Below are 17,808 nucleotides of genomic sequence, written 5' to 3'. Positions count from 1 at the left end.
CAGGGGGCCCCAGACATGCTGCCCCCTGGCTGCGTCCCACTGTGTCGGGGCGGGGGGGGGGGTGGCTGAGCGCGTCCCATACACCCCTGGACCCCCAACCTGGAGCGGGACAGAGGGTCCCGGGGCACCCAGCAGGGGGCAGCACTGAGCAGACTGGGGGGGCCTTGGTGCTGACTCGGGGCCTCCCCTCACCCCTACCCCTCAGGTCTGGTTAGCTGGGCACCCACCCCCCCCCCCCCGCCATGGCCAGCCCTGGGCAGCGGACACAGCTTTTGCTGTGGTTTTGCTTGTTTCTAGGCCATATTCAGCAGTGCTCAGGTCTGACTCCCGGCTCTGTGCTCAGGGCTGACTCTCGGCTCTGTGCTCAGGGCTGACTCCCAGCTCTGTGCTCAGGGTTGACTCCCGGCTCTGTGCTCAGGGTTGACTCCCGGCTCTGTGCTCGGGGCTCACTCCCGGCTCTGTGCTTGGGGCTCACTCCTAGAGGTGTTTGGGGGCCCATGTGTGAGGATGACCTGGGGGTCAGACCCAGGTTGGCTGCGTACAAGCCAGAGCGACAGGGCAGGGGGAGGGGTTTGCCCTCTGCACACCAACCCGGGTTCGAGCCCCCTCCCGCCGCGCTGGCCTGCTCTGACCTCGGTGGCGGTGGGTAGCCGGGGGGAAGTGCCCTGCACCAGACCAGGGAGCAGGCGATGAGAGGGAAGGGGAGGGTGAGTGTGTGTGTGGCCCTGTGTGTCTCAGTGTGCGCCTGTGTGGCTGTATGGGCTGTGTGACTGTGAGTGTGTGTCTCTGTGTGTGACTGTGTGTGACTGGCTGTGTGTATGCCAATGTGTGACTAGTGTGAGACTGTGTGTTATTGTGTGTGACTGTGTGTGACTGTGTATATGACTTTGTGACTGTAACTGTGTGTGAGTGTGTGTGACTATGTGTGACTCTGTATGTGATTCTATGTGACTGTGTGTATGACTGCATGACTATGTGACTCTGCAACTGTGTGTGACTGTGTGTGAGACTGTGTGTGACTGTGTGTATGACTGTGCATGTGACTGTGACTTTGACTGCGTACGACTGCGTGTGACTCTGTGTGACTGTGTGACTGTGTGTGACTGTGCATGGCTGTGACTCTGTGTGACTGTGTGTGTGACTGTGTGACTGTGTGTGACTGTGTTTCTGTGCGACTGTGTGACTGCGTGAGACTCAGTGTGTGGTTGTGTGACTGTGTGACTGTGTGTGACTGTGTGTGAGACTGTGTGTGACTGTGTGTGACTGTGTGTATGGCTGTGAATGTGACTGTGACTTTGACTGTCTATGGCTGCGTATGACTGTGTGTGACTGTGTGACTGTGTGTGACTGTGTGAGACTGTGTGACTGTGTGACTGTGTGTGACTGTGCGTGACTGTGACTATGTGTGACTGTCTGTGTGGCTGTTTGACTGTGACTGTGTGACTGTGTGTGACTGTGACTGTGTGACTGTGTGTGACTGTGTGACTGTGTGTGACTGTGTGACTGTATGTGACTGTGTGTGACTGTGTGACTGTGTATGACTGCATAGACTGTGTGTGACTGTGTGACTGTGTGTGACTGTGTGACTGTGTGACTCTGTGTGACTGTGTTTCTGTGCGACTGTGTGGCTGCATGAGACTCGGTGTGTGGTTGTGTGGCTGTGTGGCTCTTTGTGTGTCCGTGTGTGCCTGTGACTCTGTGTGTGTGACGTGTGTGACTGGGGCTCCGAGCTCTCCAGCCCACAGCGGCGACCATGGGAAGGGGCGTCTGGGGCGTCTCTGGGCCGAGGCCGCCTGGGATTCTGCACCCGGGGCGCCGGCTCTGCCACGTGGCCAGGTGCCGGGTCACTGCGTGGCCGTGTCCACGCGCCCCCATCACGGCAGTGGCCGTTGGTCTCTGCCGCCCGCCGTGTCCACGGCCGTGGAAACCCGTGACGGCTCAGTGCGCCCGCCCAGGTGGCCCCGCGGAAGCTCCTCCGGGTGACTGCCAGGCCGGCCCCTGCCCCTGACCGCCAGGCCGGCCCCTGCCCCTGACCACCAGGCCGCCCGGCTGTGCAGGAAACGGGGCTCGGCAGACCCCGTCAGAGGCCAGACCGTGGGGGGACGCGCAGGAAGTGACTTGAGTCCCTGGTTCCCGGCAGCAGCCCGGCGCCCAGTGTCCCCGCGGTGGCCCTGGGCTGGTGGCTTCCCTGGGCAGTGGACGGTCCCCAGTGACTCAGGCGCGGAGGGGAGGGAGAGGCAGCTTCCCGCGGGGAGTCCCTGGCTGAGGTGATAGTCCAGCGGGGAGGCGTTTGCCCGGCACACGGCAGACCCGGGTTCGATCCCCGGCACCCCCGAGGGTCCCTGAGTCCCACTGGGAGCCACCGCTGAGCACAGAGCCAGGAGCATGGCCGGGGTGGCCCAAACTGCAGACGAAGGAAACGCGGCTTCTCTGGCCCGCGCTGAGGAGCGGCTCTTTGCAGGGAAGGGCAGCAGCCGGCCTGGGGGGCAGGGAGGGCGCTTGCCTGGCACGTGGCTGAGCCAGGGTCGACCCCCGGCACCCCTGATTCCTCAGGAGCGAGCCCTGAGCACCGCCGGGGTGGGAGCTACTTGTCTCTGCGCTCCTTCCTCGACCTTCCCCAGTCTGTCCTTGAAAGCAAACCTCAGTTCTAATGGGCAGGTAATCAGCACCTTTCCAGGAGTTGTTAAAGCTCTTTCTCTGGGTGTCAGGGGGTCCCCGTCCTGGGAACACGTCCACTGGGGGGAGGGGGAGGCAACCGTCAGTGAAACGCCTGTGAGTGATCTCTCCTCTGCTCACTGTCTCTCTCTCTCTCTCCACAGATCTCTGGAGCCCAGCAAGCACCTGCCCGTGACCAGTGATCGTCAGAGAAGCTGGCTCCCCACAGGTACCCAGCTAGGGGCCCCGACAGCAGGAAGACGGACCTTCCCCCGCAGCCCTCAGCTCAGAGTGCCCACGCCTGGGAGCGGGCAGGGATGTCCCAGAGACACAGCCACAGCGATGCTCCGTCACGGGGTGGGGGTGGGGGGACACCCCCCCCATAGCACATCATTCACGCTCACGGTGGGGGGGGCACTGGGACAGGCTGAGCCGGTGGGGACGATAATGGTGACGGTTATTAAGGCAGCGATGGCTGGTGATGCCGACAATTGTGGCAGTGGTGATGGTGGCAGGAACAGCTCGTATGGTGCTGTGGTAATGGTGATGATGGTGACACGGTGATGCAGACACGGCTGGTGGAGCTGCTCTGTCCATCAGGTCCCGCCGATGATCTGGTGCTCATGGTCTGACGCTGTCATTTTGGTGGTGGGGGTGATGATGACGCTGGAAGTGATGGCAGGGCTGTCATGAAATCATGGCACAAATTTGGAGCATCTTGGGGATGGTGCGGTGAGTTTGGTGATGATATGGCAAGTTTAGTGATGTTTCGGCACTGCTATTTTTGGGGGTATTGTGGTTTTGGTTGACTGTGGCACGAGTCCAGTGAGTTTGGCAATGCTGTGGCAAATTTGGTGACTTTGACACTACTGCTTTCCGGGTATTTCTGTTTTGGTTGGCTATGGCACAAATCTGGTGAATTTGGCTCACTGTGGTAAAAACAGAAGTTTGGCACTGCTATTTTTATATTTTGGTTTTGGTTGGCTGTGGCACAGATCTGGTGCCACAGAACACTGGCAAAATTTGGTGGTCTGGCACTGCTATTTTGGGGATATTTTTATTGTGGTTGAATGTGGCACAAGTCTGGTGAATTTTATACACTGTGGTGAAATTTGGTGAAGTTTGGCACTGCTATATTTTGCTATTTCAGTTTTGGTTGGCTGTGGCACAAATCTGGGGAATTTGATGATGTCATGACAAATCTGGTGAAGTTTGGCACTGCTGGTTTTCGCTATTTTGGTTTTGGTTGGCTGTGGCACAAATCTGGTGAATTTGGTCCACTGTGGCAAAATTTAGTGAAGTTTGGCGTTGCTGGGTGGTTTTTTTGCGTATTTCTGTTTTGGTTGGCTGTGGCAATAATTTGGTGGGTTTGGTGACATCGTGGCAAATTTGGTGAAAATTGGTAACTCTAGAATGATAGCACAGCGGGGAGGGCATTTGCCTTGCACGAGGCCGACCTGGATTCCATTCCCAGCATCCCATAGGGTCCCCTGAGCACCGCCAGGAGTAATTCCTGAGTGCAGAGCCAGGAGTAACCCCTGTGCATCGCCAGGTGTGACCCAAAAAGAAAAAAAAACGAAAACTGGTAACTCTATGGTAAACTTGGTAAGATGCTGGCATCTAATGTCGGGAATCTAATGCAATGATTACGATGTCTTTTTTATCAGAAAAAGATACTCAATAGAACTTTTCAATAAAATGTTTTTATTGAAATAAATTCAGAGAAATGTGAGGGGAGAGAAAGAGATCACGGGGGCTGAGTGAAACCAGGCTGGCAGGGCCATCTGGGGGCAAAGGCACGGGGTGGCCTGGCCCGATCTTGACTCGCCACCTTTGGCTAAGCTGCAGTTCTCCAGAGCTGCCACGGGAGGGCGCCCTTCGTACCAGCGGGGGCAGCTTGTGTCTAGGCTGAAGTTCTCCCGGGCTGCCACAGGAGGGCGCGCCTCCCGCTGCGGGGAGACCCTGGCCAGCGCTTGATGCTCTAGCGGGAGCCTGAGCTGCAGTTCTCCCGAGCTGCCACGGAAGGGCGCGCCTCCCGCTGGGCGCTGGGCACCTGCCCCTCTGCCCCCTGCCCAGGCCGCTGACCCCCAAACCCGGCAGGACTCTAAAGAAAAGCCCAGTCCCCGGCCCTCGTCTCCCCCACAGCCCAGCGGTGCCCCCCGCGCCCCCCAGGGGGGCCGGCTTGGGGCCCTGCCAGGCGCCCACATTCCTGAACGGCTGTTTCCGAGGAACAGAGCAAACACTGCCCACCCGGCCGCCTGCAGGGGAGGGGCGAGGGGCCCGTGCCGGGGACACCCGTACCTCGGGGGCGCTCAGGCCACTCCGGATCTGCCCCCGGACCATGCAGCAGCCCGGGAGGGCCCCGGCCCGCCGCCCCCCGCGCCCGCAGCTGGACCTGGAGCGGGCGGAGGCCCGGCGGGCGGAGGCCCGGCTCGGGCAGCAGCTGCGGGCGCTGGACACGGCCCGCCTGGTGCACGCACAGCTGCGGGCCTGGGAGCAGAGGCAGCTGCGCGCGGAGCTCCGGAGGCTGCAAGGTGTGTCGGGACTCCCATGGGCGGGGACCCCCGCTGGCCTCCCGCCACGCCCCCCACTTTCGGGGGCCTCAGGGGGTCTGGCCTCCGGAGACCCTTGCAGGGGTCCGGCCTCCGGAGACCCCGCCCGGTGCGCAAACACCCCTGAGCGCGCCCCAGGGGAAGGGGGCACGGGCGGTCCCGGAGCCTGGCAGCCCACGAGACCCGGCGCTCTGGGGTTCGGGGCGCGGGGGGGAGGCCCCCAACTAGCTTTGTCTTCTTAAGCCACAGGGCAAACAGGCCCGTTGGAGCCGCTCACGGGGCCGGGTGACCCCCACGAGCCCGCCCGGCTTTAACCCTTCACTCAGCCTCTCTCGGGGAGCAGGGCTCAGCGCTCAGAGGACAGGGGCCCCCGGAAAGGGAACGACCCTGGGGCCAGAGGGGCGCCTGCCATGCCCTGCGGGGGGGCCGGCCCCAGGGACCCACCAGGGCAGGCCCAGCCTCGGGACCCAGGTGCAGTCCAGGTCACCTGTGGTCACCGGCACGGCGGGAGCAGGTGTCTGAGCCCCTGGCCGCGGCCCTCCAGACCCCTCCCCGGGGCACAGAGCGACGGGGACAGTGGTCAGGGCCCCAAAACCAAAAAGAAAAATAGAGCTGGGACACACACTTTCACCCCCAGCCCTGCCCGGCCCCCCGCCCCCACCCCGGCCCCGTCCTGCTGTCCTGTAGTGCCCGGCACCACGGCCAGGGCTGTCCTGGGCACCCTCCCGAGGCCCCACCCAGCCCCCGCTCCCGCCCGTGTCCCCCCTCACCCTGACCTGGGCTTGGGGCGGGGGCATCCCGACCGTGTCCCCACCCGGGCAGCGATCACAAGGAGGACAGGACACTCGGACCCCCGAGAGGGCCCGGAGCGCGCCCGGCACATGGACGGCACCGCGCAGACGGGACCCCCGAGGTAGGAGCTGCCCGCACCCCCCCCCGCCCAGACACCCCCTCCAGACTGTGGGGACCCGCGGGTAACGTCGCCACCTCCCCCCCCAGAGCCCCCGCCTGGCCCCGAGAAGCACCAGCGCTGGAGCCGGACCCCCAGGAGCAGGCGGCGACCCCCGATGGCACAGCCGAGAAGCCGCCAACCCCCGGGACAGAGGCAAGCGGCACCCCCGAGCCGCGCGACAGCCCGGACCCGGGCCCTGGCGCGGAGGGCGACGCCCACCCGGCCCCCGAGCTGCTGGCCAGGGCGGGCAGGGCCCACTACATCCGCCACCGGGCGCCCCCGGAGTGGGAACGGCTGCTCAGCGTCCGCGAGGTCTTCGGGCACCAGGAGGGCTGCGGGGGCGAGGGGCGGGGCCCCGGGAGCCCCCAGCCCCAGCGGGAGGGGGTCAGAAATAAAACCGGCGAGAAATAAAACCCGGGCCGGGGTGCCTTGGCGGGGGGGAGCTCAGGAGGACGCCTGGGGCTGGGGCGCCCCCTCCCCACGCCCCGAGGGGCACCAGGCCAGCGTGGACCAGCGTCCTGTGTCACCATAAGCCTTGGGATAAGGCGCCCGCGGCCTGGAGTGCAGGGAGGGGTGGGGCTGGCCACGCCCCCGCGGGGCCGCAGGGGCTGACCTGGGTCCCAGGGGCCAGGAGGGAGCCCTGAGCACTGCAGAAGAGGCCCCCAAGCCCCCCTCGCCCCTCGCCCTTCCGCGGCTCAGGCTTGGGGGCTTTTGTGCAAACAGCATTCGCCCTCCTGCAAGTCAAACCGAGCTGCTCGCTCAGACCCTGGCACACCCGCTCCCGACTCTGCGACTGCGCGGGGCCGGCACCACCGCAGAGCAGCCGTGCAGTCCAGGGGGCTCTGTCTGCAACAGGCCAAGGTTGACGCACGAGGGGGCTCCGCTCAAGGCTGACTCCTGGCTCTGTGCTCGGGGCTGACTCCTGACTGCTCAGGAATCACTCCTGGCTCTGTGCTTGGGGCTGATTCCTGACTCTGTGCTCAGGAGTAACTCCTGGCTCTGTGCTTGGGGCTGACTCCCGGCTCAGTGCTCAGGGCTTACTCCAGGCTCTGTGCTCAGGGCTTACTCCCGGCTCTGTGCTCAGGGCTGACTCCTGGCTTTGTGCTCAGGGCTGACTCCTGACTCTGTGCTCAGGAGTAACTCCTGGCTCTGTGCTTGGGGCTGACTCCTGGCTCAGTGCTCAGGGCTGACTCCCGGCTCTGTGCTCAGGGCTGATCTCCGGCTCTGGCTCAGGGCTGACTCCTGGCTTTGTGTTCACGGCTGACTCGACTCTGTGTTCAGGAATCACTCCTGGCTCTGTGTTTGGGGCTGACTCCTGGCTCAGTGCTCAGGGCTGACTCCTAGCTCTGTGCTCGGGGCTGACTCCTGACTGCTCAGGAATCACTCCTGGCTCTGTGCTTGGGGCTGATTCCTGACTCTGTGCTCAGGAGTAACTCCTGGCTCTGTGCTTGGGGCTGACTCCCGGCTCAGTGCTCAGGGCTTACTCCAGGCTCTGTGCTCAGGGCTTACTCCCGGCTCTGTGCTCAGGGCTGACTCCTGGCTCTGTGCTTGGGGCTGACTCCTGGCTCAGTGCTCAGGGCTGACTCCCGGCTCTGTGCTCAGGGCTGATCTCCGGCTCTGGCTCAGGGCTGACTCCTGGCTTTGTGTTCACGGCTGACTCGACTCTGTGTTCAGGAATCACTCCTGGCTCTGTGTTTGGGGCTGACTCCTGGCTCAGTGCTCAGGGCTGACTCCCAGCTCTGTGCTTGGGGCTGACTCCCGGCTCAGTGCTCAGGGATCACCCCTGCAGGTAGGGGGTGCTGGGGATGGGACCCCATGTTGCTCGCTTGCAAAGCAGGTGCCGTTCCCACCTACTCTCTCACTAGCACCGTGGTGGGGTTTGTATTTTCTGAGGGGGGGAGGAACACCCCGCAGGGCCCAGGGCTGACTTTGAGCAGTGCTCAGGGGACCTCAGGGGGTGCTAAGGATCGAACCCGGGCCAGCCGTAAGCGGGACACGCGCCCTCCCGCTGTGCCATCACTCCAGCCCTTCCAGGCTTACTTTTCTTTATTTTCGAGCCAAACCTGGCTCGGCTCAGGGGTCACTCCTGACAGTGCTCGGGGACCCTTTGGGGTGCCGGGGGGGTCACGCCCTCCCCGCTGTGCTACCGTTTCGGCCCCACCGTGCTGGTCTTATTGAAAGCATATGGAAATTATAGTGGGGGAAAAAATCTGATTTTCCAAAGGGTGAATTTGATTTGCAAAATCTGCGGGAGGGGGGGTGGGGTCTGTGTGTCCCCCCCACGCCCCGCCCTGCCCCGGGCCCCCATTCCAAGATGCCCCCAGGTCTGCTGCTGACGGGGGACAGGGGAGGGGGCAGGAAGGCCTCGCTCGCACCGCGGGCTGAGATGGGGGCAGGGTTCGAGCTCCCGGGCCCTGCTGGCGGGGCCGCGGAGGGACGCTGTGTGTGTCCTGGCCGGTCCCCGCTGCCCTTGTCCCGTCTGTTTGCGCGCGGCCACTGCGCCGGGCAGCAGGTCTGGTTGCCCGTAACCCAACCCGGCCCGGCTCTGGCGCGGGTTTACCTTGGCGCGGGGGCCCCCCGGCCACTGGCTTGGCAGCCCGTGGCGGCCTCCGCCGTCCAGCCCGTCTGCGGCGCCTGCGCAGGGCACGGCCCGGGCGTCCCGCCACCCCTACCCCCTCCTGCACAGCCAGCGGTGTCCAGTCCTGGGGAGCCCCCGCCCGCCCGCCCGGAGGGGACACAGGAAACGGGGGCGAAGGGGACAGCAGCGTCCCGCGGCCACCGGCGGCCAGTCCCGCCCGCCCTGTGACCACGCGGGCGCGAGAGTCGGGAGCAGCTAACGGCCGGGCTGGACACGAGCGCGGGGAAGGGGGCGGCAGCCGGGGGTCCTGAGAGCGGGGGGCTGGGGGGCGTCTGGGGCACAAGGCTCTCCGCGGGGCCGAGGGGCCGGGCGCAGCGTCGGGGGCGCCCAGAGGCCCAGGGCCACCCCCCGGAGAGGGCCCGGCGGTCAGCCCCGTCCATCGGGGCCCAGGGCCAGCTCGGCCCGGACGCGCCGCTCCAGGGCCAGCAGGCTGCGGTACAGCGTCTGCGCCGACTCCTCATCCACGTCCATCTGGGGGGGGCAGTGGCGTCCACCGGCGGGCAGGGCAGGGCAGGGCGAGGGGGGGGGGCGGGGGACATCGAGGACCAGTGAAGGGGGAGCGGGGGGAGCACCGGGCCGCAGCCCCCGCGGACGGGACCCGGAGAAGTCGGGCTCCGGGAGGTGGGGGCTGCGAGCCCCCACCCCGACACAGCTGGGCAGCGAGGGTCCTGCCCCCCCCATGTCCACTCGGGACAAAAGCAGGGTGGAGAGGGGAGGGGGGAGGCTGGGCCCTGGGACCCCCCTAGCACTGAGCTTGCACCCGCTGTGGACACGCCGGGGATGGCCGTGAGCTGCCCGCGCCCACCCGGGCAGGGCAGGGCAGGGCAGGGGTGAGTGGGGAGGGGTGGCCGTGGCTGTACCTTCTGTGGCATGACGTAGTTGCTGCCCAGGCCCGTGGTGTTGCTCAGGTACTTGGTGAAGGGGTCGAGGGACTCGGGCTTCTGGTGGAACAGCCAAACCTGCAGGGCCGGTGGGGCGGTCACTGACCGGGGCCAGCGCGCAGAGCCCCCCGCCCGGAAGCCCTTCTCACCACGGGCCAGGCCGGCAGGGCGCAGGGCTGACTCCCGGCTCTGTGCCAGGGCTGGAACCCGGGTCAGTGCGGTTAAGACCGGAGTCCGAAGGCCTGTCTCTCACTCCGGCCCCTCCGGCTACTGCCAGACACTCGGAGTCTGTCCGTGAACCCCAGTGTCCGCAGGAGCTTATGGGGGCTCTGGGAAAACAGCTGGGCTGGCCGTGGAGTCAGCCCCGAGCACAGAGCTAGGAGTCACCCCCGAGCACAGAGCTAGGAGTCAGTCCTGAGCACAGAGTTAGGAGTCAGCCCCGAGCACAGAGCTAGGAGTCATCTCCGAGCACAGAGCTAGGGGTCAGCCCGAGCACAAAGCTAGGAGTCAGCCCTGAGCACAGAGTTAAGAGTCAGCCCCGAGCACAGAGCTAGGAATCAGCCCTGAGCACAGAGCTAGGAGTCAGCCCTGAGCACAGAGGTAGGAGTCAGCCCTGAGCACAGAGTTAGGAGACAGCCCCGAGCACAGAGTTAGGAGTCAGCCCTGAGCACAGAGGTAGGAGTCAGCACTGAGCACAAAGCCGGGAGTGACCCCAAGCACCCCAAGGATGCTGGAGTCCTTCCTGATGCACCGACCCCCATGGACACTGAGGCCCCTGGGTGCCGTGGGGCGGGCGGGGCCAGGTCCCCAGGGCTCTGGGCCATTCTCGTGCTGCTCTCAGGGGTGGGGGTCGCTGGGTCCCAGCCCCCCAACGCTGCCCCAGCCGCGGGCTCCCCTGTGCCCCCGACTGCCTGTGTCTGAGTCAGATGCCCCCTTGGGGAGCAAACCGTGACCTGTGACCCCAGCACAGGGGCTGCGGGGGGCGGGGCAGCAAGTGGGGAGAGACGACCCGGAACTCACCAGCGCTTCAGTCCCGTTGGGGGGCGTCAGCGTGAACGCGTTGGCGAAGAAGCGTATCTGCGGAGAGAGACAGCTGTTGAGCGTGTCCCTCCCTCAAGCACGAACCCCCCCACCCAGGGCCACAGCAACGCACAGCGGAGAGGGTGCTTGCCTTGCACACGGCCAGCCCGGGTTCCATCCCCAGAATCCCACAAAGCCAGGAGTCAGCCCCGAGCACAGAGCCGGGAGTGAGCACTGAGCACTGAGCCGGGAGTCAGCCCTGAGCACAGAGCTGGGAGTCAGCCCTGAGCACAGAGCCGGGAGTCAACCCTGAGCACAGAGCCGGAAGTCGGCCCCAAGCACAGAGCTGGGAGTCAGCCCTGAGCACAGAGCCGGAAGTCGGCCCCAAGCACAGAGCTGGGAGTCAGCCCTGAGCACTGAGCCAGGAATCAGCCCTGAGCACAGAGCTGGGAGTGATCCCTGAGCACAGAGCCAGGAGTCAGCCCGACAGCAGTGGGGGCTTCGGGCAGGCCGTCCTCACCAGCCAGATGACGGGCAGCAGCAGCTTCCAGAGCAGCGGCGGGAGGATCCCGAAGGTCATGTTGGTCAGCATGGTGCCCGGGCAGGCCACGCTGGAGTACAGGCCCTGGGGGGACAGCTGTGTCACCTGGCTGCAGGGCCCGTGCACACACACACAGACACATACACAGACACACATAGACACACAGACACACAGACACAGACACACAGACACACAGACAGACACACACAGACACAAATACGCACACACACGCACTCACAGATGCAGACACACACAGATACGCAGACACACTCAGACATGCAGACACACACACATGCTCACATGCACACACATGCACACTCACACATGCACACACATATGCACACACATATGCACACACACATGCACACACACACGCACACATGTGCACACTCACACATGCACACACACATGCACACACAGGCACACATGCACACACTCACACACATATGCACACACTCACACACACATGCACACACACATACACACATGCACACACAGGCACACACACTCACACATACATGCACACACACATGCATACATGCACATACTCACACACACATGCACACACTCACACATACACACAGGCACACACACTCACACATACATACATGCACACACACATGCACACACATATACACACATATGCACACACACTTGCACACACACGAACGCACACGCGCCGACCTGCTGGTTGAAGTGGCGGTTGAGCGCCAGGCTGAGCAGGTCCATGGCGTACTTGGACGAGCTGTAGGGCTCGCGGCCGCGGCTGTGCTGGATGTCGTCCAGGCTGAAGTTGGACCTGCGCGCGTTGCGGGACGACGTCCAGATGAGCCGGGCCGGCCCGTCCCCGCCGCACAGCTGGGCCTGCAGCTCCCGCACCTGTGTGGGCAGACACACATCCAGCAGGGCCGCGGGCGAGATGCGAGAACGGGCAGGGGGAAGCCCGATGCCCTCCCGATGCCCGGGGGCAGAGAGCCACTACGCGGGTAGGCTCCACGTCCAGGAGCACCCGGGCACACGCAGTCCCCGGTGAGCAGGCGCGGGCGGGCGGGCCCCCGCAGGCCCAGTGGCCGGACCCGCACCAGGCGAGCTGGGCCCACACTCGGTCACACCAGGGCTGAGGGCGGGGCGGGAGGCCGGAGGTCTGCTTCCCACTCAGGCCCCCGGAGGGCCCCCTGAGCTGGGAGGGAACCTGAGCATCAAAATCTACAAGGGCCGGAGCGATAGCACAGTGGGGAGGGCGCTGGCCTGGCACGTGGCCGACCTGGGTTCGATTCCCAGCATCCCATAGGGTCCCCGAGCACCGCCAGGAGGGATTCCTGAGCACAGAGCCAGGAGTAACCCCTGAGCATCGCCGGGTGGGACCCAAAAAGCAGGAAAAAACCCTGAGGGTGTGGCCCTGAGGCCAGGGGTGAAAGGGCGGCGGGAGGGCACTGGCCTTGCACAGGGCGGACCCGGGTTCCATCCCCGGCACCCCATGGGGTCCCCGAGCCTGCAGGGGTGAATCCTGAGTCAGAGCCAGGAGAGACTCCTGGGCAGAGTATCCGTGAGCACTGCCAGGCGTGGCCCAAGACACACAGAGCAGGCGCCGGGCCGAGTCTCACCAGGACGAAGTGGCCAAAGACGTTGGTCTCGAACACCTCCCGCAGCCCGTCGGCCGTGACCTTCTCCTCCTGGGTCAGCAGCCCCTCGGCCGTGGTGAACACGGAGATGACCTTCCTGTGGGGGCCACGAGGGCGCCTCAGCCTCCAGCCGGCCCCAGAGGGCAGACAGGGGCCCCGGGAAGGGGATCTTGCCCCCGCCAGCCCCCCCGCCGGGTACCTGGAGAAGATGCTGGAGACCAGCGCCCGCATGTCCAGCCGGGGGTTGGGCATGACGCCCGCATTGAGAAAGACGCAGTCGATCCGCTGGAACCTGCCGGGGAGAGCAGGCGGCCGGGTCAGCCGCCGGGGCCAGGGAGGGGGCGGGGCAGGCACGACCCCCACAGCCTCTGAGGGGACTGAGGTGCTCACATACACGCACACAAAATACACTCATACATCCACTCACACACACACACACACACAAAATACACTCATACACACACACACAAATACACTCACACACACGAACACTCATACACATTCACATACATGCACACACTCATACACTCACACATATATTCACATACACATGCACAGCCATGCACATAAATACACATACACTCACACACACACACTCGCTCACACACACATATACTTGCTCATACACATACATACACACTCGCTCACACAATACATTCACACACATACACACTCACACTCATACACACACATACACTCGCTCACACACATACACACATATACAATCACACAATACACTCATATACACACTCGCTCCTATACATACACTCACATACATACTCATACACTTATACACACATACACTTGCTCATACACTCACATACACACACACACACACACACACACACACCCCAGAGCACAGCAGGATGGGGGCGGGGCCTCACTCACTGGCCTGCGAGCGTCCCTGTAAGGAAACCCACGGTGGACAGCACCGCCCGCGGCCGCCCTCGCGCCTACCTGCGCCTTAGCGTCTCGGCCGCCTGCAGCACGGAGCGCAGGTCACTGACGTCCACCTGCACGCTGCTGACCTCTGCGGCCGGGTACTTGGCCAGCAGCTCGGCCCGGACGGAGGCCGCCTTGCCCGGGTTCCGGCAGGCCAAGCACAACCGAAGCTCCGCGTTCTCCGCCAGCAGCCGCTTGCAGAGGGCAAGGCCCACGCCGCTGTGGACAGTCCAGCGAGGAGGATGAGGGCGGGGCCAGAGGGATACTGGGCGGGGCTAGTGCTAAGGAGGTGGGGCCAGAAATACTGAGCGGGGCAAGTGCTGAGGGGCGGGGCGAGTGCTGAGGGGCAGGGCCAGAGGGATACTGGGCGGGGCTAGTGCTGAGGGGGCGGGGTCAGGAGCTGGTGAGCCAGAGGATATTGGGCGGGGCTAGAGTACCGAAGGAGAGCTGGGTGGGACCAGAGGGATACTGGGCGGGGCTAGTGCTGGGGGTGGTTAAGGGGCGGGGCCAGAGTGCTTAAGGGGCGGGGCCTGGGGATTCTGGGCGGTGCTTAGAGGGCCGAACCAGGAGCAGGGTGGGCTAGAGGAATATTGGGCGGGGCTAGTGCTGAGGGGCGGAGCCAGGACGGGGCAGTCCAAGGACTACAGGAGCAGAGCTAAGTGTTGGGGGCGGGGCCAGAAGGTGAGTGGGTGAAACTAGATGGTTGGGGGCGGGGCCTAAGGGCTGGGTCAATGCCTGATGTTTGGAGTTAGGGGCTGGGTCAGCGGCTGAGGGGCAGAGCCAGGTGGGGTCACCTCTGTCCCTTGAGTCCAGTCAGACAGCCAAGACACAAAAGCTATGCCAAGGTACAGGACTAAGCCTTGCACCTCGGTCGCATCTCCCAGCGCGGCACAGGGTCCCCCAGCCCCAGCGGGGGTGGTCTCCAAGGAGGCAGGTGGAATCCCTGAGCACAGCTGGGTGTGCCCCCCAAAACAAATAAAAACCCCACCGCCTGGAGGGAGCGCCCCGCCATCCCGAGCGTCGCGTGCTCAGGCCAGGGCTGGATCCTGCCGCTTCCTCTAGGGCCCTGCGGTCCGCGCTTCCCGGCGTCCCAACAGTCAGGCCCGCTAGCCAGGCATTAGGTCCTGGCGGTGGCAGCCCCTCTAGGGAAGCAGGTGTCTGCTGTGGACCCCAGGCGAGTATGGGGACCCACCTGGCTCTGCCCCAGGGTTCTGCGGGGGCTGGTGTGACAGCCTGACCAGGATCCCGGTAAGGACAGGGTGAATCATGCAGAGACACAGTCACCTGGCAGGAGCACACCCCTCCGGTCAGAGGGAGGACTCAGCAGGGTCACGGAGAGCCCCAGGGGACACCCAAGACGGGAGATGCAGAGAGAGCAGCAGGCCTGGCACCCAGCGCCCAGCTCTGAAACCCCAGAGCAGGTGCTCGGGTGACAAGCAGCCTCTACACTCTCCCTCAGCCAGTGAGAAGGAAAGAACCCAGCCGCGGGCCAGGCAGGCAGCCGGGGGCCAAGCACAGGCCTGTGAAAGAGTGAGGCTTTGGGGCCGGAGCCATAGCACGGCGGGGAGGGCATTTGCCTTGCATGTGGCTGACCTGGGTTCGATCCCGGCACCCCATAAGGTCCCCTGAGCACCTCTGAGTGCAGAGCCAGGAGTCAGCCCTGAGCATCACCGGGTGTGACCAAAAGAGAAAGAGTGAGGCTTTGGCCTTTGGCTGGAGAGACAGCACAGCAGGGAGGGCGTTGGCCTGGCACGCAGCCGACCCGGGTTCGATACCCGGCATCCCATAGGGTCCCCCGAGCACCGCCAGAAGTGATCCCTCAGTGCAGAGACAGGAGGCACCCCTGAGCATCACCAGGTGTGACCCAAAAAGCGAAAGAAAAAGAAAGTGTGAGGCTCTGGGTTTAACCCTTGGCACTGCCCGAAAGGAACCTTGCCGGTCAGGGCCAGAGCCACAGGACAGCAGACAGGGCGCTGGCCTTGCATGCCACCCTGGGCTCCACCCCCAGCCCAGCCAGGAGCTAGACCTGAGCACAGAGCCAGGAGTCAGCCCTGAACACGGCCGGATGTGTCGCCAGACAAAGCAGAGACTTGAAAAGTAAGGAGATAAGTAAGGGGAACCTGATCAAGGAAGCCGGAAGTTCCTAGTTCCCGAGAACTAATGCACTTTGAGTGAAGGTGGACAGTGAGGGACAGTCAAGAGAAGCGTGGACAGGGGCCCAGGGCACCAAGGAAGCACAGGCAGCGTTAATGTCTGTGCACCAGGGAGAGTAAAGGGGTTCAGTACCGTGGTCAGTCCACTGCTGAAGACCCAGAGGCAGAGCCAGAGTCTAACCGCCCACGCTGGGCCAGCAAACTGACCTTCCATGCGTGACCAGGCACCTGCAAACTCACTCCCCTTGAGTTTTTGAGCTCTCTGCACAAACTCACTCCTTCACTATGCTTGCCACCACCTCTGTCTTCCTGTCTCCGCCACGCCACGTGGCCACCGGCGGACAACAGTGGGGTCTGTCCACCCCGCCGTGCCAGAAAGCGCCGGGGAGGAAAAAATAATCATAATAATCCCCGTGGCTCGGGGGACCCCTGGCAGAGCCGCAGCGGGACTGGCGCAGGTCACCGCAGTCCAGCGTGCACGGCCAGCCGCGGCCAGGGGGTCAGGAGAAAAAAAGTCCGAGGTGACCGAGGTGGGAGGGGGCGCGGGTGGGGAGAGGGCGCCTCTCGCGGGGGCCTTCCCGCCTAATGCAAACTCGGGGGCCCGTCCTCACGCCCAGAGGCTCACCTGGTCGCCCCGGTAACCAGTACCACCTTCCGCATGTCCACGACGCAGCTCGGCGCAGCCCCGCGCGTCCCGAGCGCCTAAGACCCCGGCCCCGCCGCGCCCCGCCGCGCCCCGCCCCACCGTCGCTCTTCCTCCAATCAGAGCCTCTGTCCACGCCCTCCGCCCAATCAGCTCCACCCGCGAGGTGCTCTCATCACGCCCCTTGGCCACGCCCTCCGGTGCGAGGCCCGCCTTCTTGCGTCTCCTCCAATCGCAGCCCTCCATCCGGGGGCATGGCGTGAGCTAGGCCGAGGGCGGAACCTCGCTGCGTCGAGCCAATCCGAGGCGGCCTTGGCGCACGGCGCGCGGGAGCCCCGCCCACCCCGGAAGCGCGCCGGCTGGAGTGGGAGTTTGGGCGCGTTTGTGGGCCAGGGGCTGCCCGGCCCCCTGCAGACCCAGCGCCTTCTCTGAACGCTCATCTTGGGAGAAACGGACTTTGATTTTTTAGGAGGGACTTCATTTAGGATGACCAATTTTTTTTTTTTTAATTTGGAGTATGACCATTTTTTTTTTTTAAATGGAGTCTGACCAGTTTTTTTTCCAATGTGGAGTCGGGTTTGCCATCAGGGGATGTCAGAATCACGCCCCTGTGGGTGAGGAACTGGAGCCTCTCTCTTTAGGGGGCCGTGGGGGGCACACCAGGCCACTCAGGGAACCACATCCAGGTCAGGTGCAAGGCAAGCGCCCTACCCACTGGGCTATCTCTCCGGCCCCATCTCCTGCTTCTCAAACCCTGTTTTTATTTTTCCTAAGCCATGCCAGAAAAAAAATAAATAAATTACTAGAAAAAGTTTTTCTTTTTTTCTTTTTTTTTACTTTTTGGGTCACACCTGGCAGTGCACAGGGGTTACTCCTGGCTTTGCACTCAGGAATTACCCCTGGCGGTGCTCAGGGGACCGTATGGGATGCTGGGATTCGAACCCGGGTCGGCCGTGTGCAAGGCAAACGCCCTTCCCGCTGTGCTATTGCTCCAGCCCCTAGAAAAAGTTTTTCTCAAAAAAATCAGGAGACCTCTGCTTAAGCTTTTTTTTTTTTTTTTAAATCATCGTGGTTCACATCTCCGCGTTCTCTTCCATAAAGATTTCCTCTGAGTTTCTCTACTTCCACTGCTCTGGTGACAACCAAATGCTGCCGTTTCTAGTCTAAGCTGCACATTATGCACCATACTCTATTGAACACGCATTTTCT

General features: G+C 63.5%; 2 protein-coding genes across 5 annotated transcripts in view; one reads left to right on the top strand and one right to left on the bottom strand.

Annotated features, from left to right (window-relative positions):
* CCDC190 (coiled-coil domain containing 190) overlaps window positions 1-7,654 on the top strand; it is a 14,347-nt gene extending 6,693 nt beyond the window's left edge. The window contains exons 1-3 of one of the 3 annotated variants that reach the window (XM_055122329.1): window positions 4,363-5,189; window positions 6,030-6,120; window positions 6,207-7,654. In XM_055122329.1, the coding sequence (XP_054978304.1) occupies window positions 4,997-5,189; window positions 6,030-6,120; window positions 6,207-6,570 (648 nt within the window). In that variant the 5' untranslated portion in view covers window positions 4,363-4,996 and the 3' untranslated portion in view covers window positions 6,571-7,654. Of the gene's footprint in view, window positions 1-2,819; window positions 2,885-4,362; window positions 5,190-5,455; window positions 6,187-6,206 lie in introns of those variants that run through there. The other 2 variants (XR_008627363.1, XM_055122328.1) reach the window with 2 other exon arrangements.
* A 135-nt stretch (window positions 7,655-7,789) lies between these two features.
* Window positions 7,790-16,695, bottom strand: HSD17B7 (hydroxysteroid 17-beta dehydrogenase 7). 2 transcript variants are annotated; one of them, XM_055122327.1, is made up of 9 exons: window positions 16,582-16,695; window positions 13,819-14,022; window positions 13,061-13,153; window positions 12,844-12,958; window positions 11,924-12,118; window positions 11,219-11,323; window positions 10,699-10,755; window positions 9,658-9,756; window positions 7,790-9,241 (listed from the first exon to the last, which is right to left on the bottom strand). In XM_055122327.1, exons 1-9 carry the CDS (start codon window positions 16,614-16,616, stop codon window positions 9,164-9,166), a joined length of 981 nt encoding a protein of 326 aa, XP_054978302.1. In that variant the 5' UTR covers window positions 16,617-16,695; the 3' UTR covers window positions 7,790-9,163. The 2 variants fall into 2 exon arrangements, with proteins under 2 accessions (XP_054978302.1, XP_004613938.1); XM_004613881.2 differs by having other exon boundaries at window positions 7,794-9,268.
* Between the last annotated feature and the right edge of the window lie 1,113 nt (window positions 16,696-17,808).

Source organism: Sorex araneus, chromosome X (genome assembly GCF_027595985.1).
Source record: "Sorex araneus isolate mSorAra2 chromosome X, mSorAra2.pri, whole genome shotgun sequence".
Taxonomy (NCBI): Eukaryota; Metazoa; Chordata; class Mammalia; order Eulipotyphla; family Soricidae; genus Sorex; species Sorex araneus.
This window is presented reverse-complemented; position numbering and strand designations above follow the sequence as displayed.